The following is a 22,896-nucleotide window of genomic DNA, read 5'->3' on the forward strand; positions in this document are numbered from 1 at the left end:
ATTTAAAAAAAACAAAGCGTGGGTCAAATTGAAGAAAAATTATGTGGTTGCTAAGAATCAACACTGATTCCATGACACATTGTCTGTCTGTCTGTTTACCTGCCTGCCTTCCTTCCTACCGAATTCTTATAGCGCTCCTCATACAAAGAGAATCTCATCTGGGTCTTTGTATTTTGTCTTCAATTGAAGCCAGTGCTTGCTTTCAGAAGCCAAAAAGGTGCATTTGAAAAGAAACTGGAATCATTTACTGGCAGCTGCCTTTTCTGGGACAACGTATTTTATACTGATCTCTATTTTGCGTGGGTGACATTGTTATTTTTGTTTTGCATTTATTGTACATTTTTTAACCTGAATTCCCAAACTGAGATTTGTAAACCATCAGTGTGGGGCTTCTGGAGAAAAGGCCCCCTTTCTTCCTTAAGAGTTAGCATCTCTGAAAGATGGGCAAGAGGAAAGGCCTCATTTCTGATCATAGGATTTGGACTAAATGAACGAAACAGCACAAGCTGTTTTCTGGACAGTGAAAGGGCCACATTTCAATAAATAGCACAATGAACTCTATTGGCAGCTGCACTGCCTATCTCAAAAAAGCAAAGTGGGAGAGAAAGATTAAGAATGGCAGGTTACAAGCCCCTCACCATATTCCTTAATATTTAAAAAAAAAAATCACTTTCATTTATGCAACAATCCATCATTTGATATTCTTAAAATATTGACACTCAGGATAGATTACCAGTGGTGCTTTCTCAAAGTGACACCAAACTTGGCACTGCATTCGTAACAATTGGAGCCATCACACCAGGGAGGTTCCTTGGACAACATGTCTGCAAAAGAAAGGGCAACAATGGGAACCCACAGTCACTGTCCATGCCTTCTAACCCACCCTATTTAGGTAAGCTGCACAAGGAAGCAAGTCTTAAGTGAAGCTCTTGAGGGCTGCCTTAGCTGATGGGAGCCATACTAACTTCCTCAGAGTCTTTAGCTGGACTAAACCACATGGAGCAGAAGTTGTAGAAGTACCTATCCAAAGATCTTCTCAAAGATCTTCCTCTCTTAAAGGTCTGTCATAAAGGAGATTGTCATCAACATTCCATTAGGAGACCAACAGGTAAAGAGAACTATGGGAAAAGTGACTACCTGTATGACAGAAGCCAAATATAGCCTCTCAGTTCTAAGCCCACTTTTTTCAGCTATTAAACCACATACTGATTCTGAGAAGACACTGTAGGAGGAAAGCCATGTTGGGCTACACAAAAACCAGGAGGCGACTGGTGGCACTTTTCCCTGTTAACAAGTTTTTATTGAAAGGGGCACGTTTTTGTGAGCTGTGCCTTTTTATAACATCCGTCAGTCTGCCATGCTTCAATCTGCTTGGCAATCTTCTTTACCTGTATTTTCTTTCAAGAAATATAAAATTCGAACCACATGATATGGAAGAAAGACTCAAGAGATCTATACTTTTTCCCCCATTACCTCATTTAAAACAAAAACAAAAAAAACATTTCGGAGAAATTTGATGGGCAAGCAGTAGCTATTTCTACCTTGTCCAGGGAGATTATTTTGGGTCAAAACAGCCCCCTTCTCTTTGTGAAAAAGTCCTCACCATGCAAAGTTGGTCATTTATAGCTGTTTACTCAAGACAGATTTTGGACATGCAACTTCCTGAGATCCTTACCCAGAAGCCGGAAGAGAAGCTGTTTAGTTGCTACTTGGTAGTTGAAGATATTGATCCCTTGATTGTTATTGATGCCCAAGCGAGCACCAGCTCTCACTATAGCCCGACACAGGTTGGCATTTCCCTTCGTATAGGCCAAAAGGAGCACTTGGAAAGAAAAGAAAAAGGAGGTATTTGGATCCTACCCTACCCAGTTCAATTAAACCACCATCATCAGTACTTCACTAACTCTAGGAAGTTAAGATTTCCTCAGCAAGTCATATGACAGCAAACAATTTATCTTAATTGGAGAAAGAAAGAAAGAAAGAAAGAAAGAAAGAAAGAAAGAAAGAAAAAAAAAACACGGAACCCAGCCCCACATGCAAACCAACTCTTTTGGCAGGTATTATTGGAAGTCACTGGACCACTTACAATAGTTGATATCAATGCCTACTTTTTCTATTCTGCCAAAAGATCTTTGACATGAGACACTGGAGAGCTTAGCATACCTGCAATTGCACACTATTATGGTAATGTATACTTCTGGCCAGGGGTGGGTTGTTTCTGGCGTTACTGCTGGTTTGGTGATCGCGCGTGCGCCTAATGCGCGCTCTGCGTGCATGTGCAGTAGCTGTAAACAGGTCTGCGCATGCGCTGAACATTAAAAAATGCCCCCAAACCATGCCGTGGTGACCAGGGAACCAGTTTGGGGGCATGGCGAGCCTGCTGTCCGTACCGGTTCGGCGACCTAGTCGCCATTTCCACTACTATTTCACCAGAACCGGTGTGAACCGGTAGCAACCCACCTCTGCTTCTGCCCCAAATAAAACTACCACAAACACTAAACAGAAGAGGGAATCTGGTAAGTTCAGCGACATCATTCCACCCCACGAAATCTAATAAATTCCTTTGATTATGTTAGCAAAGAGGATGACCACGAAGGATACAGATACCATAAGCTGCCATGCTTGTCTTTTGTCCTCCCCACCTAAAAGAATATATCTTCTGCAGCCACAGGAATCCTGTGAGATGCTAGGTTACACTGACAAAGTTTTATTTATTAAGCTATCTCAATAGCATTCTTCAATTTGAATGTTTTTTTATTGAAAAGTTTTAATAAAATTTACAAATATTTCCCCTTCCCTCTCCCCCCTCCAACCCTCCCCTCCAACCCTCCCTCCCCTCAACTTCCCAGAGCAAAATACAGGGTATAAACATTTAACAGTCATACACTAACATAAGATAACTAACTATAGCATCCTCCCTCCCTCTTGTACTTTAACTCCCCTTTTATTAGACTAAATTTAGATAACTTATAACATTCCTTGTTCATTCATAAGCTAATTGAAATTCCTTAGTCCGATATTTATTTTGAATGAATTTGAATATTCATAGTGGCCTACATTACGTATGATTAGAGAGATGGAAGAAGACCTGAAGTCTGATACCTGTTTAGTCAAAAATCTGAATTAGTAGCTAATGTAGCTAATGAAGGCTCTTCAATCTTTACAAGAAGAGATAGAAGCAGAAGCAAATTGTAGCACTGGGGTAAAAACTGCAGATGCGTATATAGCAGAGATAAAATGTTTAAGGCGAAAACATTTGGTAGCTCCCTGATCTTGTATGTGAAAGCTAGAAGCAAAAATGTTTTTAATGGAGTGAGAATTATATACCATCTCATTGACATAATCTCATCCCTTTTGTCAAGATGACAGTTATCCTGTTGGGCTGGGAAGAATACAATAACAGAGTTGGAAGGGACCTTGGAGGTCTTCTAGTCCAACCCCCTGCTTAGGCAGGAAATTCTACACCATTTCAGACAAATGGTTATCCAACATCTTCTTAAACTTCCAGTGTTGGAGCATTCACAACTTCTGGAGACAAGTTGTTCCACTGATTAATTATTCTGTCAGGAAATTTCTCCTTAATTCTAAGTTGAAGCTAAAACACATTCTCCATCCTGGAGAATTTTGGGAACTATGGTCAGAACATGTAGAGCGAAGGGCAAATTTTGCTTTCAACAAATCTTATGAAAGGGTCAGACCAAACCCAATGGCTGTTGTATCCTAAAGCACAACTTGCCCTGTTTTGTGAATGGGGATCCATCAGCAACAATTAAACACAAGAGGCTGAATCAAGGAAATGATGGCATACTGCACTGTTGGGCAACAGCATAAAACAGTGTTTTTAAAACTAGGCCCTTTTTTTATATGTGTGAGCTTTCTAAATTCCCTAGCCAGGATGCTCATTGAGGAATTCTGGGAGTTGAAGTCCACACATTTCAAAGTTGACAAGTTTCAAAAACACTGGAATAAAAGTTCTTACCTGTATTTCCATCAGTATCTGGCTTGTCAAGCGGATATTCTGGCATACATTCCCGGAAAAAATCAAAGATAGTTGCTGCATTCTCTTTTCCATATTGCCCCAGGATGTGCATTGGGGACTGACCTCTAGTAATGAGATGTTGATTGTGTTATATCCAGAGCAAATTCCAATGGCAATACAAGAAGATTTCTCCCTTCCAAGTCAGGGTTCACTTTTTTACACACATACATCTTTAAGGGCAGTTGTTTAGATGCTATACACAAATCACTTTGCAATGATGATTGCATACTAAGTGCTCACACTAAAACAAATTCTAAAAACCAGGAAAAGAAGGTCTATTTCATTCCCTGAAGCAATTCTTTCTACCTTTCCTCCAGAGAAGCCTTACTAAGAAAGCCTGGTTACACACAGCTACTTTTCCCAGTGGAATTGCATAACCCCACACTTTGAAACAGTCTAAAAATCCAAGGTCAGATAAATAGACATGAAAATGTGGCAATAATGTGCAAGTGTAAACACATACACCCAGACCTATTAAGAACATGAATTTGGAAACCCTCCTAAATTTTAATCAACCTTACTGGATGAGGAAAAAGTACCGCCCATTAAAATATATTTGTTTAGCCTTGCTTTTGAAGCAAGGAGAAAAGCAACTCGCTCTTGGACAGTTTTCAGTGCTTTAAAAAAAAAACCAGCTAATACAAAGATAAAAAAGGCTGTTCTTCTTACCTGGCATTAATGGCTTCTGCATCTATATTACACTCTGTCAGAAGGACACGAATGTTTGACAGACGTCCGTGCATGACCGCCAAGTGTAGAGCTAAATTTTGACAAGAAAAAGAAGGCAGGATTTAAACAGACCCTAAAAAAAAAGATCTCTACATGATTTTTCACTGACACTTAAAAGCAAAGTGTCAGGGTTCCAAATAGCATCCAAAAGTAAATCAGAGTCCAAGGCAAAGTATTGCTCAAAGTTCCAATTTATTAAGAGAGCCACGTTGGCACATCTGGGAAAATCTGAATCTGAAAGCTTCCTGGTTTTCCCCACCTAGTTGAAAGTTCAAGCTGTTGCCCGCACGCCCACAAGTCCATCACATGGTCCAATCTTCCACTGCCATACTGGCAGTTCTACCCATCCAGTTCTGGTCAGGTGTAGAGGTGCAAAGACAAAGGATGACCTTGGCTTTCTAGAAAGAATTTTGTTATGGCTACATCGCATCTCACTCCTACAATACCCCCTCCCATTTTCCCACCATAGAAAATGCATAGTAGAATAATAGAAAGTGTGGCAGGCTAAAGACCCAAAAGAAAAGATGGCTGCAGGCCTGACACAAAGTTTTTATCCCGTATTGCTATTTATTTAATATGCAAACTTATAGGGCCATCTTTTTTATATCAAACCCTAGCAAAGATAGGAAACCTTTTTTCCTTGGGAAGCTGCTTTCCCCCCAACTTGCAAGGGCTACAGAAGCACAGTGATAATGCTGGAGTGTCTCTGCTCTGCCTGGTATCAAAATCTTTTTGTTGTTTGAGGGGGAATACATAAAACAATGCTGGTAAAATTAATTTTAGTTATCAGATTTCAGGGGAGCTCTATGGTTTCAAAAAATGGCTCAGGAGTTACCAAGCTATACACTACAAATAATTCCCTTCATTGTTGTAAGAAGCAATGCCAGATTTAAAGTATTAAATGACAGGTTTTATTGCAGCTGCCATACTGACTTGGATCCCACAAGGTGTACAGGTAGTCCTTGTTTTACAACCATTCATTTAGCAACTGTTCAAAGTTATAATGATTTGCAACTTACAACCATTGCAGCATCCTCGTGGTCATGTGATCAATATTTAGGCACTTTGGTAACCAGCATGTATTTACAAAGGTTGTAGCATCCTGAGGTTATGTGTTCCCCATCTGAGACCTTCCCAGCTGGCTTCCAACAAGCAAAGTCAATGGGGGAAGTGGGATTCACTTAACAATTGTATGGTTCATTTAACAATTATGCCAAAAAATGTTCTAAAATCAAGCACAACACATTTAACCGCCTTGCTTAGCAATAGAAATTGTGGTCTCAATTATAGTCATAACTCAAGGACTACCTGCAGTCAAAATGTGTCTGCAGCATACCACTTTGGGAATGCCTAATTAGAAAAAGGCAGCCAATTCAAACAATTGTGTTTTTACTACTTTGGACTATTAAGCATAATCTGCACTAAGACTCACCCACTCCAACTGAGAAGTGGCAAACATAAACAATACTCCTCCCTCTTCCTAGTTTCCCACAACGCCCTGTGAGGTGGGTTGGGCTGACAGTGAATGACCAGCCCCTTTTCATACCTAAGGCGGGATTACAACTCGGTTTCCTGGTTTCTAACCTGATCCCTTAACCACCAAACCAACTGATTTCCAGACTGCTAAAAGGGGCCCAGAAGTATAACCATGAGCCCAAAAGGAGAACCGTGCCACAAGAGAACGAAAGTGGCTTCGCAAGCCAAGGAAACGCTGTTTAAGAAATACTGAGAGGGAAGTGAGCTTGGCTAATGCAGAATGAACCTTTGGGGTTCACAAGGCATACCATTGTTTTTGTTTTCATCCACAGCAGCGAAGTCAATGCCATTCTCCAGAAGGACTGAGCATATTGTGGGCAAGTCTTGCTGGGCTGCAAGATGGAGGGCAGTCTGGCGATGCTTGTTCAACTCATCGACTCTGGCACCTGCCAGCAGCTACGAGGAAGGGAACACATGAGAAAAGGGGGAATTGTTCCAGGAGCAATAAAATGTAGGTAGCAGATCATCTGGAAGAAAATCCTTCTACTCCATTATTAATAATTCAATTTCTTGTTTACTATTAATAGGATACCAAGGCTGGCTATAGTGCATTCAAGAAATCAAAAGCTCACATGGCAGTTGACAGTAAGAACTGTTCTGAAATCATGACAAATTGAAGCAATCTGGCACAACTTTACTCAATTTTACATGATTTTGATTTTTTTAAAAAACAGAATCCTCTTTCCAGTCAAGTTTGACTGTATATCACTTCAAATATGTATGTCAAAGCAGCTTTCTCGGCAATAGAAGGAAGTGGTTTATTATCCCATTCATCCAAGGTGCATTTCAATTTTCTACAGCTTTGGGATTTTCTTTGGTCTCCCACCCAAATATTAGCCAGGCCTGACCTAGTTCATTTCTGGGTACAGGAAAGATCAACAAGGTGCTGCAACCTGCTGACATGGTTTTAAAATTAAAGGCTGCATAGTTAACTTTGAAGGAGAACGCTATTTCCATTTTACAACAGCCATGTCAGACATGCCTCCTTCAAAATTCAAGAAAGGAAACCCCCAACTCCCTTGTTTTAGAGAAAAGGTACTTTTACTGAATATGAAGTGATAGCATTGCAAGTAAAGCAAGATCTGAGGCTAAAAGGCGCGAAATTGTACATATCAAAAGTTTACCCAAATCCCTTCCAACAACAACCCCAAGCTAAATGTCCAATCTCTAGCCCCCAAGAGTGTCATGTGGGGTGCATCTTCAGGAGGCCTCATCCATCTGGTATGCAGAGACTGTTGACTTGACCAAACCTAAACAGGACCATTCAGCACAGGCAGATGGTGAGAACAAAACTCCCTCTTCGTTCTGAGATATCACCTCCAGCACGGTTCCCCTCCCAAATATCAAAACTCCCTCCCTCACCGTTACTATGGCAGCCAATAGCAAGCAAAGCGATATAGAGGCTGACAAACCACATCTTAAGCAGATGCTTCTGCATGACAGGCGGGGAAAGGCTGGAGAGGATCCTTTTCCTAGCATTTATTATTTTCAAGATAGATGATGACCTCATGAAGATGCTGATGAGGACCCGGATTGTTGGGGGCAATATGCTAATTCTGTAAACTGCTTAAAGCACTGTGAAGCGGTATATAAGTCTAAGTGCTATTGCTATTAATAGAACTTCCTTATCAACAATAGAGAAATGGTTTGTCTTTTTCTGCCTCTGGGAGGTGCTATGGTTCAATCCTTTCTTGGTGCTCTCAAATCCAAGTAATAACCAGATTTTGAAGTCAACTAATGTTGGTTAGCTGCTCAGTTATAGATTTCTGAAGTGCATCGGTAAAATCCTATGGAGTACATAAATTGAACGGGGGAATAAACATGGCACACTAGATACCAACTCAGCTGTAGAAACTTTTGCCTTACCCAGCAATCGTTGTGGAATCTTCCCTTCCTTGAGATGAAGAAGCCTTATCACTTCTGAGCTTCCAATGATCCTTTAAGACTTGGTTATGGCATCAAGTCCAGGTAGACCATGGAACTTGTGAAGTGGCTCCATTATTATTACCACCCCTTTGTCCTGTGATCTTGCTTGCTTTTCTGTTTCTATAGTTTTTTAAATGCTTTTTATAATTAATAATGATCAGTGATTTTAAGTATGTATTCGATGAAGTAATCCTAATTTATCGAATACCGTTAAAGAATGGAACTGTAAAGCAAGTCAAGAAGGAAAGATATTTTTGCAAGACAGAGGTAGCCAATCCAAGACCTGCAAACATCCTTTGTTTGCTCACTTGAAGCTACAAAGAGGGACCAGGTCAACAAGCACAGACTGTCCTAAATCACTGAAGAAATGTTTCCACTCTTCTGTCTAATCTGCAGTAGTAGTAAACATTGAGAAAATGATTACTTTGTCTACTATTTATCTTCCTCGTTCACAAATGTCTCTAAGACAGAGAGAGACACACAGAGACAGAGACAGAGAGAGAGACAGACAGACAGACAGAGACACAGAGAGAGAGAGAGATAGAGAGAGACAGACAGACAGACAGACAGAGACACAGAGAGAGAGAGACCCTTTCTCCCCAGGGACGTGCAGTCAGGGGAGGCGGGGCCTCACCAGCGTCATGAGGAAAAGAAAAGAATAATTAAAAGGAAAAAGGCTGAGGTAGTTGCTGACAGAGTCACAGTGGATGACTCTGCTTAGTGCTTAACTGCAGTGGGAGACGAGAGAACTACGGGCCTCCTTTACTCTAGCTTTATGATCACTTGAGCAGAGTTAAGCAAGGGTTAAAAGACGAAAAATTTCTTATGCAAAGGAGGCACGTGTTCTCTCGCCTCCTGTAGAGGGCATTTTTAGAGGCTTTTTAGAGTTCTCTGGGAGCAACAAGCTCAGTCTGACTCAGAGCTCTGGCCTTTCATGAGGGCAGGCAAAAGCAGAGTTGAAATCCTCTCTGAAACAGCTGGAAAAGGTGCGTGTGTGGGGAGGGGGGAGGAATTCAAAAAGTTTGATTGCATGCAGAACCATGTTGCCTTTTCAAACACACACACTCACACACACACACAGCTGGATAAAAGTATATAAGCCCAGCTTCACTGATTACAAGTTTGAAAAGGCAACGTGATTCACCTGCAATCAAAGGCTCCGATCGGAAGGCAGCAGGGGAATGGGGTGGTGGTGGTGGTATGGCAGAGGAGCTGCTTTCAAGCCTTTGGAAAATATATCCAGTCCAACTTCTGTGTTTGTGTTTGTTTGAGAGTGAGTAAATGAGAGAGGGATCCAACTTCTCTCTCTGTGTGTGTGTCTGTTTGAGAGAGGGGGCAGGGAGGGAGAGAGGGAGGAAGGAGGGGGAGGGAGAAGAAAAAGAATGGGAAAACTTATTTTGCAAGGGGGAAAAATGCTGTCGCTTTAAATCGGAACTGAGCATGCCTGGCTGTGGAATTCTGGGAGTTGAAGTCCACAAGTCTAAAAAAATTGCTGCCTCACCAGCCATAAAGCTCACCGCACGTCACTGCTCCCCACCCAAATTTGAAAATAAAGTTTGCATCACATACCAGATTGCGCACAATAATTTCAGAGCCAGCTTGAACAGCCAGGTGCAATGGTGTCAGCTTGGAGGTGTCCTGGACTCTGGAATTCACATCTGCTTGGACACTGATCAAGAAGAGGACGCTTTCAATGTCTGAATTCTGAACGGCCAGATGGAGGAAATTCCGACCTTTATTGTCCACCTAGCCAAACAAAATGCCATTTTAAGTCAACTGAAATAATTTAATCCTTCTTCAGACATGATTACCCAAGCTGTGAAGGTTAATGCTTTAGAATCCATTCCCTGTGTTTTCAATGTAAGACTCAGCTTAGCCTGCAAGCAGTCTTCATAGTCCACAAATATTCAAATTGGCAGGAAATTCTGGCACTGGAGAGCAAATTGACTGCTTTCTTAGATGCAAAAGAGTTAAAAGGGGATGGGGAAAAGAACACAAAGAAGCGGGATGCAAATAGAGGAATGTGCCATCTACTTCTATGATTCTTTTGCTTTTGGCTTCTGATGTTTTTTTATAATATACCATTTACGCAGAAGCCTAATTGCTTTTTAACATAGCCCTTTTACCAAACAATAATTAAGCATTTCTTGGGGAAAAGGCTGAGACTTCTGAAGCATTTGATGTGTATCCTGTATTTCATCTTGCTTTAGACACTCCCACAGATAAGCCAAATCTCTTTGCAAACCCAGAATTTCATTTCATTTTCATTTTACTTTATTTGTATGCCGCCCTTTTCCCTGAAAGGGACTCAGGGCGGCTCACAATTCAAGGGAGGGGGAAAACAGACAAAGTTACAAAACATAAAGACCATACACAGTTAAAAAGCACAACAGTCATACCATTCGAGTGGGGCTGTAAGTCTTTAGCCCCAGGCCTGTCGGAACAGCCAGGTTTTAAGGGCTATGCGGAAGGCCTGGAGGGTGGTGAGGGTACGAATCTCCACGGGGAGTTCGTTCCAGAGGGTCGGAGCAGCCACAGAGAAGGCCCTCCTCCGGGTAGTTGCCAGTCGACACTGGCCGGCTGATGGAATTCGGAGGAGGCCTAGTCTATGGGATCTTATTGGTCTAGTGGAGGTAATTGGCAGTAGGCGGTCTCTGAAGTACCCAGATCCAATACCATGAAGGGCTTTGTAGGTGACAACTAACACCTTGAAGCGCACCCGGAGACCAACAGGCAGCCAGTGCACCTCGCGGAGGATAGGTGTTACAGAAAATTGCTACTTGAGTAAAGGATGGAATTTTTGTTTCTTGTAACAGCTGATTTCACAACCGAAGTGACAATTGAGGGCTTTATGGTCAAAGAAAACAAAAGAGTTTCACTCAGTGTCTGTGGAGATTCTCAGACAGCCAGGTCATGGTGGTCCCAAAAGTGCTTTTTCAAAAGTTGACTGGACTTTGTTTTTTTTTCCCTTGAAGACATTTCACTTCTCACCCAAGAAGCTTTGGTCAGGGATGAAGAATCTTCTAAGTAGAGAAGTGAAACATCTTCAAGAAAAAAACGAAGTCCAGTTGACTTTTGAAAAAGCAGTTTTGGGATAGTTTCACTCAGGTTTTATTTTATGAGCCGAGGTGGTGCAGTGGTTAAATGCAGCACTGCAGGCTACTTCAGCTGACTGCAGTTCAGCAGTTCGGCTGTTCAAATCCCACCAGGCTCAAGGTTGACTCAGCCTTCCATCCTTCCGAGGTGGGTAAAATGAGGACCCGGATTGTTGGGGGCGATATGCTGACTCTGTAAACTGCTTAGAGAGGGCTGAAAGCCCTATGAAGCGGTATATAAGTCTAACTATTGCTAACTATTTCCTAAATGAGTCACTTACTTACAAAGAATAGAATAGAAATCTTTATTGGCCAAGTGTGATTGGACACACAAGGAAATTGTCTTTGGTGCCTATGCTCTCAGCGTACATAAAAAGACAAGATACATTCGTCACGAATCATAAGGTACAACACTTAATGATAGTCCTAGGGTACAAATAAGCAATCAAGGAACAATCCATATCAATATAAATCCTAAAGATACAAGCAACAAAGTTACAGTCCTGCAATCATAAGTGGGAGGAGATGGATACACTGAATGCTATCAAGGTGTGGAATTAACACTGGCATATTGATGAATCTTTGCAATAGGTAGACTGCATAAAAGTGCTTAATAGATAATATTTGGTTCTCCTCTACCTGCTCAGCAGCTCCAGGCTCCCGCTTGAGAATTGCTTCTGCTGCCTTGTTGTTCTTATACGTCATAGCACAGGCAAAAGGGGTCAGCCCTTGTCGGTCCCTTAAGTTGAGCTGGATGGCAGAGTGTGAGATCATCATCTGGATAATGGTGTTGTGCTGATTGATAATGGCAACGTGGATTGGGGTTTTTCCTTCTGCATCCTGCAAATATAGTTTAGTCAGTGGTGCAAAGCAGATAACCAGTGCCCAGAGAGTCTGCCTTGTGAACAGATTGGCTAGATTTGCTAGGAATACTGACAATGTATAGGGTAATAGATTAAATACAGAGGCTCTGAATATGAAAGGACAGATGGGAAACTTGAGGTAGTAAACCCATTTGTACTCCACTCCCCCAAAGCCCTTTCAAAACAGATCTACGGTACTCAATCCTTCACAAGGTTGCTCCCATTCGGGAGGCATATCGAAACTGCCATGTAAATTCTAAAAGAGCCTTGACATCATTTTCAAAGGGCTAAACAAACCGCATTCTCTTCTAAAATCCAAAGAAAAGAACCAGAAAATCCTAGCTTCCCACCACCATGCTCACTGTTTCCACCCAGTTCAGCCTCTATGCAGAATCAACCCAACTTTACATTTCTTATGGAACTTGAAACAAACAAGCAGGCATCAATGAAGTAGCAGAAACTGTGGCCTGTAAATGTGGTTATTTATCCTACAATTATACATCAGGGTATCACATATCCAAACACGTACCAAGGAGAGTGAGACAAATGAGTCAATTTAACCTGTAGCCTCACCTAATTTAAAGAATAGAAAGGATTTAGCTACGGTAGTTTTCAATCGAAGGACAGATTTGATAAGCAAGCTAGGATGGATTTATAGGGAAGGACTGGGTTCTTGACAGAAATGATAAACCTGAGCACAACCGGAATGTATTCGTAGCAACTGTCCATAAGGAAAGATTCAGACAGCAGATGCAAAGAAATTAGCATACCAGCAATGGAAAAAAGGGCTGCCAGCAGAAGCTGAACTATAATAACCTTTTTCTCACATACCTGTGCATTTACGTTGGCACCAAACTCCAGAAGGCATTGTACTGTTTCTTCCAGTCCCCAGCAAGCTGCCAAGTGCAATGGTGTCTGTCTATCATGAGCCTCCTCATCACCCTCTCCATTGGCACCTGGCTGCCTTGGGCTATTCACATCACAGCCACTGGGAAGAAAGTAGCATTAAAAGATCAACCAGAAGCATTCAAAATTCCAGAGCGTAAGAAAAATGGAACTTATTCCATATGGAGTAAAATTAAAATGATACCCACCAGTCCCCAAATGCGAAGAGAACTATAGCTGCATAGAATGTCATTCTCACACTAGTGATCTCTATCCATATTGCACCATACCAACAAATTATAGTGTCCCATTTAGAAAGTACAGGGATCTTTAAGGATAGAGAGACTGGTTTCTCCTCCTTCCAACCAAGATTCACTAGCTAGGAGGAGAACTTCCAGCAATAACTCTCCTTAACTAGGGCAGTGCCATAGCTGAGGGAAGGACATACATTCTGACACCCAGCTAGAGCATTTTCTTCAGCCTGAGTGCTTTTCGCAGGTGTTTCCAAAGGGAATCAGGTGATATGCTTCTCTTTTGGCTTGTTTACCATTGTTCTGGAATAGCGTTAAATCTCCTTCCAAAAACACAACTGATCTACAGATCATTATGTTTCTTTGGAACGTGAGTTTAATGCTATTTCAGAAAAGCACTAAAGTCGTATTTAAAAATAGCCTGAGTAGCAGCTGATGGGCAATGAAAGAGCGCTGTGGACCAGGAAAGAGTTGGCTTTCTCTCTCCTAATACACTGAGTAACCTACTCTCCTGCAGCACTACTATGTAGCTGCTGTTCAGGCTGATCCAAATTTTCAAGCTGGGGATCTACTCAACTCCCTGGGAGATAGCATGGAGAGAGCGCTGTTTGAAAGCATTGGTCTCTTCTACTGCCCAAACAGGGATGGGCCCAAACTGCCCAAATACGGTGGCTCAGTGGCTAAGACCCTGAGCTTGTCAATCAGAAAGGTCGGTGATTCAGATCCCTAGTGTCACGTAATGGAGTGAGCTTAAGTTACCTGTCCCAGCTTCTGCCAACCTAGCAGTTCGAAAGCATGTAAAAATGCAAGTAGAAAAATAGGGACCACCTTTGGTGGGAAGGTAAGTGTTCCACGTGCCTTTGGCGTTTAGTCATGCTGGCCACATGACCACAGAGATGTCTTCGGACAGCGCTGGCTCTTCGGCTTTGAAACAATGAGCATCGCCCCCTAGAGCCAGAAATGACTAGCACATATATGCAAGGGGAACCTTTTACTGCCCAAACAGAATGGCCCTGTAAAACTGTGACCATATTGGTCTAAAGTGGCCAATAGAGGTAGTCTACAACTTGTGGCTGTCACTTGTGACTACCAACCCAGTTCTGAAGTTCCAACAGCCACCCTCTGTCACGTGACTGCATGTAGGGTGTTTGGCAACTGGCCTCCATTTACTGCAGTTTGCAGTGCCCCATGGTCACACAATTGTATTCTATGAGAGTTTTGCTGAAAACCAGCACTTACTTTGGTGTTCAGCAAAGCCAACTCATAGCGAAACAAGAATGGCTGGATTTATATGATAAAACATATAAATCCCAGCCACAAAACGCTGTCAACTTTTGTACTATAGGTTTTTGTTTTCCTGACCTGCGGATCAAGAAGCAGGCAATCGGTTCACTGTTCTCGTCAATGGCCCGGTGCAGCAATGTCTGTAAACAACCACTTGGTCCTGGGCCCCAGCAAGTTGCATCACAACCGTGCCTTACCTGCAAACAAGAGATAAAGAGACTGCCTGACTCCTGAAAGGAAAAGCAGACATTTGATATCACAATCTGCCTTTCTTATGTGTACATAGACAAAGTATACGGGCTGGTCAATCTGGAAAATTGCATTTATTTATTTGGTCTCTAATAAAATGCATTTTCCTGAACTTAGGCAGGAAAACAAATCAAATGCACAAGTAGAGAATAGGTGGTAGTCATGTCACCATTTACCATTACCTTTGCTGATTATTAAGTATTGTTTTAATCATATTTATAAATCCCTCACTAAATCCCATCATTTGTAATTGCATTGTCGTGATTTGCCAATTCACATTGTCAAAGGCCTTTTGTGAGTCCAGAAATAACATCATTTGCTTCTCTTGGTGGGCTTCATAGTACTCTTAGCGTATTCAATACAATTCGCATACTGTCTCTGATCTTTCCCTTAGGGGAAAAATTGTTTTAGTCTATGTGTATAAGCCACCAGCTTCAGCTGCCAAAAAAGCCAATACAGTCATAGGCTGCATCAACAGAGGGATTGCATCAAGATCATGAGAAATGATCATATTACTTTATACCTCACTAGTGAGGCTACATTTTGAACATTGTGTATAGTTCTGGTCGTCATGATACAGTAAAGATGCTGAGTGCCTAGATAGCATGCAAAGAAAAGCAACAATGATGATAAAGGGTCTGGAGGCTAAACCATATGGTGAACAGGTGAGGGAGCTAAGTATGTCTAGGCTATCAGAAGGATCAGAGGGAACATGTTAATGGTCTTCTAGTACACGAGAGGCTTCACAGAGAAGAGGTTCTTCTCCAAAGAACCAGACAGCAGGACAAGTAGTAATGGGTGGAAGCCTGTTAAAGAGAGATCCAACTTAGAAGTAAGGAGAAATTTTCTGAAATGATAAAAATTAATCAGTGGAATAGCTTGTCTCCCGGAGTTGTGGATGCTCTATTGTTGCAGGTTTTTCAAAGTACTTGAGATTATAACATTTATCCTTAACTTTATCAGTTCCATTCCCTCTTACCAGCGTTGAAGCAATATCTTCCAAATTATTTTCAAGAGCAAGCCAGAGGGGAGGGTTCCCCTTCTCATCCGGCACAGACATGTCTGCTCCCCTAGTGCAGATTGCATCAACTACCAAGGGCAGCTGGTTTTTTATTGCTAGTTGAAGAGCTGTCTCTCCATCTTGAGTCCTGCAATAAAGACAAGGTCAAGTCTATGTCTTAGACCTTTACATCTGGCAGGGAATCCTTACTACTCAATACTTGGTTAATATAATCACCATTCCACCCCTTGATTGGTTTTCTCGCTGGGATCACAAACAAGAGTTTATCAAAACATGCAACAGAACTGAACTTTGTAGTGATGCAGAAGGGGGAAATTATTCTACAGGTTAGGAGCAAGGAGTAATCATATTAAATAACTCTTTCATTAGACCATATCTTTTTATTGGGTGGTGACTCTCAAAATCTTTAAAAAACCCTGTAAATATTTTGCTCTCAAAACAGTGGTAGAGTTCTCACCATTGTCTGAAAAGCAGTTGAAAAAGCTAAACATTACGTTCTCTGTATTTTTCTATATTTATAATTTCAACTAAATAAGTTGGAGAACATGCATGGAGAACTATTGTACATTTGCTGTTCCTGAAAATGAAAGGTCCATCTGCCCACACTAACTGCCCTATAACAAATGAGTTGTGCTCCAAGATTTTGTACATGTTCCTGCCGATCCACCTCCTATTACCCAAGACTTTTTCAACAGACAATGCCAGAAGTTAAAAGTGGAACTTTCTTTAGGTAAAACAAGTGCTAACCTTAATCTTTAATAATTCTGTATTTTATACTGAAATTCTAATTAAATTTTTTTGTATCTCTTGCCTGAGCAGGAGACCTGGATTCCTGGTCCTGGCCTTGTGGCTGTTTATTTCTTAGCATGTAAGAACGAACTCTCAATAATGCATACATCCCTACAATTTTCAATGGGAAACAAAAGAAATAGCAAACCCATTGATCTGCCTAAATGCACCTAACTACATTAAAAAAAAATTTTTTTCTGTCAAAAAGCCATTTCTGGAAAATTCGGGCTTGCGTAATATTGTCTCTGTTACAGAAACTCAATAAATGAAAACAAAAATATGCATCCACACCTACAAAAAATAATACCATTATAAGAGCATTTTAAAAATGAACCCTTCCCAAAAGGACTCAATGGAGAGGATCAAAGGATTCAAGTCAGCTATGAGAATTGTTTTGATAGCTAACCAGCAGACAATTAATTTAACAAAATGGATTCTTGGGTTGGTTCCCCTCAGATGCTTGGAGCCTAAAAATCGAATTCTGAAAATCTGCCAGGAGTTTCTTGCAAATATGGAAGTAATACACGCCTCTTATTACCTGACACTGATGTCGGCTTGATGCTCTAGGAGGAACAAGGCACTCTTGCTATCCTGTCTCTGTATTGCCATGTGTAGCAGAGTCTGTCCGTCTGACATTGTGTCATTGATGGAGGCTCCGGAGCCCAGGAGTTGAGCTGCAATTGTGTGCATACCTGATGACAAAAGGGGCAAAGTATTTATGGTATTTTTAATTTGGATCCTTTCTTCTAAGGAGCACGGGTCAACTTAAGACAGCTTCCCAAGCCAGGTTTTCAATAACGTTCTAAGATTGTTAACTATTTTCATTTTATTTTAAATTCAGCAACAGAAAGCCTAGAACCTTCCAAATGTTTAGGGATATATGATAGCGAGATTTTGTGCGCTCAAGCTCAGCATAACTACCTGGTAGCAAAGTTTATTTTGTACCTAAGGTACATGCACAGGATTTAGGTTTCATACACAAAACCATCCCACCTGCCGTCACTGAAGCCACCACTGCTGTCAGTTTGTGGAACCAAAAAAAAGGTTGGGAACCCTTGCTCTAGATGCTCCTAAAAGCTGCCACTGAATTTTAATTTTTAAGGGGGTGTTAGAGGAAAATGCCCTCTCTCCCCTGCTCTCTCTCTTTCTGTGTGTAAAATCATGAACTGTATTTAATTGAAATTTTAATGAAATTTAAATGAACCCATTTTTTTTTCTGTCCTGGCAGCTTTTTGGCCCTGACCTCATCAGCTTTTTTGGATGTATCTCTGCCCACAAGTGCCTTGGCTTGCAAAAACTAAGTTTCAGAGAACTCACTAGTAAACATGTGCTGCTGAGCCACCACTTGTAAAGAATAAAGGGTGGGTAATCATATGAAATAACTAAACCTCTTCTGCATTTGAAAACAGGATTTAAAAATATCAGTTGGATGGTGCTTTAAACTCCCATGAACTATATCCTTAATTTATAAAACTTTTCTTTTGCAAAATAAAAGCCTCCTCAATCTACCATACTGGTATCACGCTTGCTTCAATTCCTACCTGTCCACAATGCTAATCCTAGCACAGTTTGATCTCTAGAGTCCTTGAGACTGAAGTCTGGAATTATTTGCAAGTTGTTGGTCGCATGGAGAGCGTTAGCTAAAAAAAAAAAAAAAAAGTAAAAATCAAGTTTCTTTAAACATGTTAATTTAACGTGCTAAGTAAGTTGTGATTACAATTTCCAAAACCCTTAGCCAAAATCCATAGCACCCTTGCTCAACCTGGAATCCTCCAGATATATTAGTCTTTAATTTTCATATTCTGCGATTCAATTATCATATAAGCCATCCTGGTTGAGAATTTGGAGTTTTGCAATCCCAATCTATCTGATTGGAGCCAGGCTGAGAAGGGCTAAATAAGATCCTTTTCCTTTAAATGATCAGATTGAGACATCCTGCTTTTTGAACAATAGCTTCCATTTTACATTCACAGTTTGGAATTCTAGAACTTACAGGTGGTCCTTGACTTACAAATACAATTGGAACTATAATTTCCATTTCTAAGCAAGGTGGTGGTGAAGTCAGCCATATGATTCATTTAACAACTGCAGTGATTTGCTTAGCTGTAGCATAGAACTGGGTATGACTCACTGAACAATTGTCTTCCTTAGCAACAGAAATTCTGGTCCCAATTACAGTCATAAGTAGGGTAGAGCAGAGCCGAGGTGGCGCAGTGGTTAGGGTGCAGTACTGCAGGCCACTTCAGCTGACTGTTATCTGCAGTTCAGCGGTTCTAATCTCACCGGCTCAAGGTTGACTCAGCCTTCCATCCTTCCGAGGTGGGTGAAATGAGGACCCAGACTGTGGGGGCGATATGCTGACTCTGTAAACCGCTTAGAGAGGGCTGAAAGCCCTATGAAGCAGTATATAAGTCTAACTGCTACTGCTATTGCTATTACTACTTCTGTGATTTTTTCTCTCCACAAAAAAGTATTGAGGATACTTTCTCGACCATAATGGTTGTTCACCTCTACTCTAGACCAAGTTGTTAGAGATCTCCTTTTAGGGCCCCCAAACTCTTTCATTTACAGAGACAAGTATAAATTCCCAGTCTCCTTTTTGATTTGATTTGTCTGAAATAATATAGGGTTTCCTGCTTGAGCAGGGAGTTGGACTAGAAGACCTCCAAGGTCCCTTCTAACTCTTGTTACTTTAACCACTTTCTCAGATTTCTCCTCTTGGTTCTTTTCTTTAATTCTCAAGTGAATCTCTTCCTTTTCCTACTCCTGGGTCATATTTGTTCTACTCTGATGCTTTCGAGTGAGCAACTCCTTACCTAAAGTTAACTGAACATCTTACCTTTTTGCTCCAGGATAACCGATACGACGTCTGGGTGGTTATAGGCTATTGCCATATGAAGAGGAGTTTGAAAACTAACACTATCCGCAGTTCCAGGCATGACAGTCCCCTTTGGGGCAGGTGCTGCTTTCTCCGTCTGGATATTTGGGTTAGCTCCTTGTTGCAGCAACTCAGCGGTGAGATTGGCTAGACCGTGCTGGCAGGCTGTGTGCAGCGGTGTTTCACCCTTTAAAAGAAGACGAGTTGGAGAAATGAAAGGCATCTGCTGGGGGAATTGGAGGGGAGTGCAGGGAAGAGTTCCTGAAAAAGACTTTCCAGCCCAGCACCTCAAGTGTCACGTGCTGACATGAACCTAGCTATCATCAATCCAATCTGAGTCCGGGATGAATTGCTTCTGAAGGCAGATATGAGTTCATCTGTATGGCTTTCTACACCAGGGGTCACCAACCATTTGGACTTCAGGGACCACTTAATTCATAATTTTAAATCCCGTGGACCATGAATATGCTCTGCCTAATGACTAGCTGGGTGGGCATGGCTAGGTGATCATGTGACTGGATGACAGTGGCCAACTTGATGTCAACTTACATTGAAGGGCAGCTCGATGGCCTCTATTCGCCCCTCCCCTCCTAGCCACTCCTTGCCTGCCCACCAGGGTTCCTTAGGGCCCTAATAGGAAGCAGTTGTTGAAGCTAAGCAGCCACCAAGAGAAAGAGGAACAGTTGGCAAAACAGCTCAGTTCAAATTGGAGAAGGAGGCTCAGCAGAAGCACCTCACTGAGGACTATGAGCATAGGCTTTCCAAGCAGAGGGAAGACTTTGGGGAGTGCAAGGCCGGGTACCGGCGCCTGGAGGTTCAACGGGCTGAGATGGTTAGCCAGTTTCAGACCATGATACAGTCCCACTGGAACAAGGCCCTCCGGCTCTTCGCTACCAGCAGCACTTCCCTCCAGCCTTCGCCCAAAGCCCCTCACCAAGAGGCTGAAGCAGACCTCATGTCGGAATTTCTGCCTGCCTCCAACCTGCACAAAAGACCCAGAAGGGAGAGACTCTCTGCAGCAACACAAATGTTTATTGCATATATCCATCCCAGGGGCCGTAGTTTGAGGACCCCTAATTTAGTGCAATATAAAAAATGCAAATAATTTTTCTGCGGACCACCAAAAATTTATTGTGGACCCCCAGTGCTCCACAGACCACCAGTTGGTGACTGCTGTTCTATATCACCTTCCCCAAAACCCCTCTCCCCAAAACACCACCCTACCATACTGGGTTTCACACCAGAGAAAGAGAAGCAATGATATATTCATCAGCAGCCTTGGATTCTCAATGGCCAGTTAAAGGCAGCCAGTCTATCATACAGGCAGTCCTCAACCTACAACCATAACTGAGTCTGAAATTATGGTCGTGAATTGTGCCAGTTGTCAGGTGGCTCATCATATGACAAATTTGACTTTACAACTTTTTGTTGGGAGTCATTAAGCAGCCACCACAATTGTAAAACAAACACCACAGTTGTTAAGTGGTTCCACCACAAAACCGCGGAGGACAAAATCGCGCTCGACGAAAGCGCGCATTTGACGTCATCACAGCGCGACGAAAACATCACGCTGTGATCGAAAAATGTAAAAATAAAGCGAAAACCTTACCCTAACCCCCCCAAACCTAACCCCAAACCTAACCCTTAACCTAACCCTAAATCTAATCCTAAACCTAACCATTAACGTAACGCTAAACCTAACGCTAACCCTTAACCTAACGCTAAACGTAACCCTAACGCTCTAAACCTAACCCTAACCCTTAACCTAACCCTAACCCTAAACCTAACCCTTACCTTTATGTGAATCGGCTTGCTTTAATTTAAATTTTATTTCAATTTTTAATTTTTTTCGTTGCGCTGTGATGACATCACATGCGCGCTTTCGTCGAGCGCGATTTTGTCCTCTGCGGTTTTGACGGGTCACGTTGTTAAGTAAGCAATTTTCTGCAATGAGCATTTTTTGTTGGAAACCAGAAGTAAATAGCAATTTCTGGCAAAAAAAATGTCATAAATTGTGGTCCTATAATTGCAGACCACTGCAAATGGCATAAATATAGGTCAGTTGCTAAGCACCCAAAATGCAAACATGTAACTGCGGGGGAGGCAGCCATCACTGAAACTTTGAAGCCAAGTATGATGTGCCTTTTTGGGGCCATCGTAATGCTGAACGATCACTAAGCGACTGGTCATAAGTCAAGGACTACTTGTATTGTGCAAGAAATTGAAAGGAATCAAACAAGGTTCTACATTTAATAAGGTTCTACATTTAGGCAAGGAAAACGAAATGCACAGGTACAGTATAGGTGGTACCTTGCTCAACAGTAGTAACTGTGAAAGGGATCTTGGAGTCCTAGTGGACAACTATTTAAATATGAGCCAGCCATGTGCAGCAGCTGCCAAAAAAGCCAACACAGTTCTAGGTTGCATAAACAGAGGGATAGAATCAAGATCACGTGAAGTGTTAATAACACTTTATAGTGCCTTGGTAAGGCTACACTTGGAATACAGCATTCAGTTTTGGTCGCCACGATGTAGAAAAGATGTGGGGACTCTAGAAAGAGTGCAGAGAAGAGCAACAAAGATGATTAGGGAGTCTAGCGATTAAAACATAAGAGGAATGGTTGCAGGAACTGGGTATGTCTAGTTTAATAGAAAGAAGGACTAGGAGAGATATGATAGCAGTGTTCCAATATCTCAGGGGTTGCCACAAAGAAGAGGGAGTCAAACTATTCTCCAAGGCACCTGAGGGTAGAACAAGAAGCAATGGGTGGAAACTAATCAAGGAGAGAAGCAACTTAGAACTGAGAAGAAATTTCCTGACAGTTAAAACAATTAATCAATGGAACAGAAGTTGCCTCCAGAAGTTGTGAATGCCCCAACACTGGAAGTCTTTAAGAAGATGTTGGATAGCCATTTGTCTGAAACGGTATAGGGTTTCCTGCCTAGGCAGGGGGTTGGACTAGAAGACCTCCAAGGTCCCTTCAAACTCTGCTATTGTATTGTATTGTAAGGTTGCTTGAATTGTTTTCATTCCAACTGGTCATAATTTTAAAAAAATCCCAGTAATTTATGTATTTCTATCTAAGCTTGTGCACTATATCTTTTAATGTAAAAACTTTGGGGCAGGCATTTTTTTTATTATTATTCACATTAGGATGCCATTCAAGGAACCTTGCTGAAGAATGAACAACACAAATCATACACAGGTAGACATATTGCTAAGGAAATAAATAAAATTGCCCTGGATGGTCTCACATATGATCCGGTGGCTCAAGAGAGGCCTTACACAGATGGCAAGATATGAACTTTCAGGAGCTTTATAGTTAAATCAATTGAAGAATTAAATGCTTG

The 22,896-nt window shown here is 41.7% G+C and overlaps 1 protein-coding gene across 3 annotated transcripts in view; it reads right to left on the reverse strand.

Moving 5' to 3' along the window:
* ANKFY1 (ankyrin repeat and FYVE domain containing 1) overlaps nt 1-22,896 on the reverse strand; it is a 62,956-nt gene that overhangs the window by 2,954 nt on the left and 37,106 nt on the right. For 2 of the 3 annotated variants that reach the window (XM_032216561.1, XM_032216562.1), the window contains exons 12-24: nt 19,507-19,732; nt 18,209-18,307; nt 17,206-17,359; nt 15,837-16,005; nt 14,687-14,805; nt 13,020-13,176; nt 11,965-12,165; nt 9,800-9,976; nt 6,553-6,700; nt 4,709-4,799; nt 3,980-4,104; nt 1,676-1,822; nt 734-824 (exon numbers count right to left, since the gene is read on the reverse strand). In XM_032216561.1, coding sequence (XP_032072452.1) covers nt 734-824; nt 1,676-1,822; nt 3,980-4,104; nt 4,709-4,799; nt 6,553-6,700; nt 9,800-9,976; nt 11,965-12,165; nt 13,020-13,176; nt 14,687-14,805; nt 15,837-16,005; nt 17,206-17,359; nt 18,209-18,307; nt 19,507-19,732 — 1,904 coding nt within the window. The remainder of the gene's footprint in view (nt 1-733; nt 825-1,675; nt 1,823-3,979; nt 4,105-4,708; nt 4,800-6,552; nt 6,701-9,799; nt 9,977-11,964; nt 12,166-13,019; nt 13,177-14,686; nt 14,806-15,836; nt 16,006-17,205; nt 17,360-18,208; nt 18,308-19,506; nt 19,733-22,896) is intronic. The other variant, XM_032216563.1, reaches the window with a different exon arrangement.

This window comes from Thamnophis elegans, chromosome 4, assembly GCF_009769535.1.
Source record: "Thamnophis elegans isolate rThaEle1 chromosome 4, rThaEle1.pri, whole genome shotgun sequence".
NCBI lineage: Eukaryota > Metazoa > Chordata > Lepidosauria > Squamata > Colubridae > Thamnophis > Thamnophis elegans.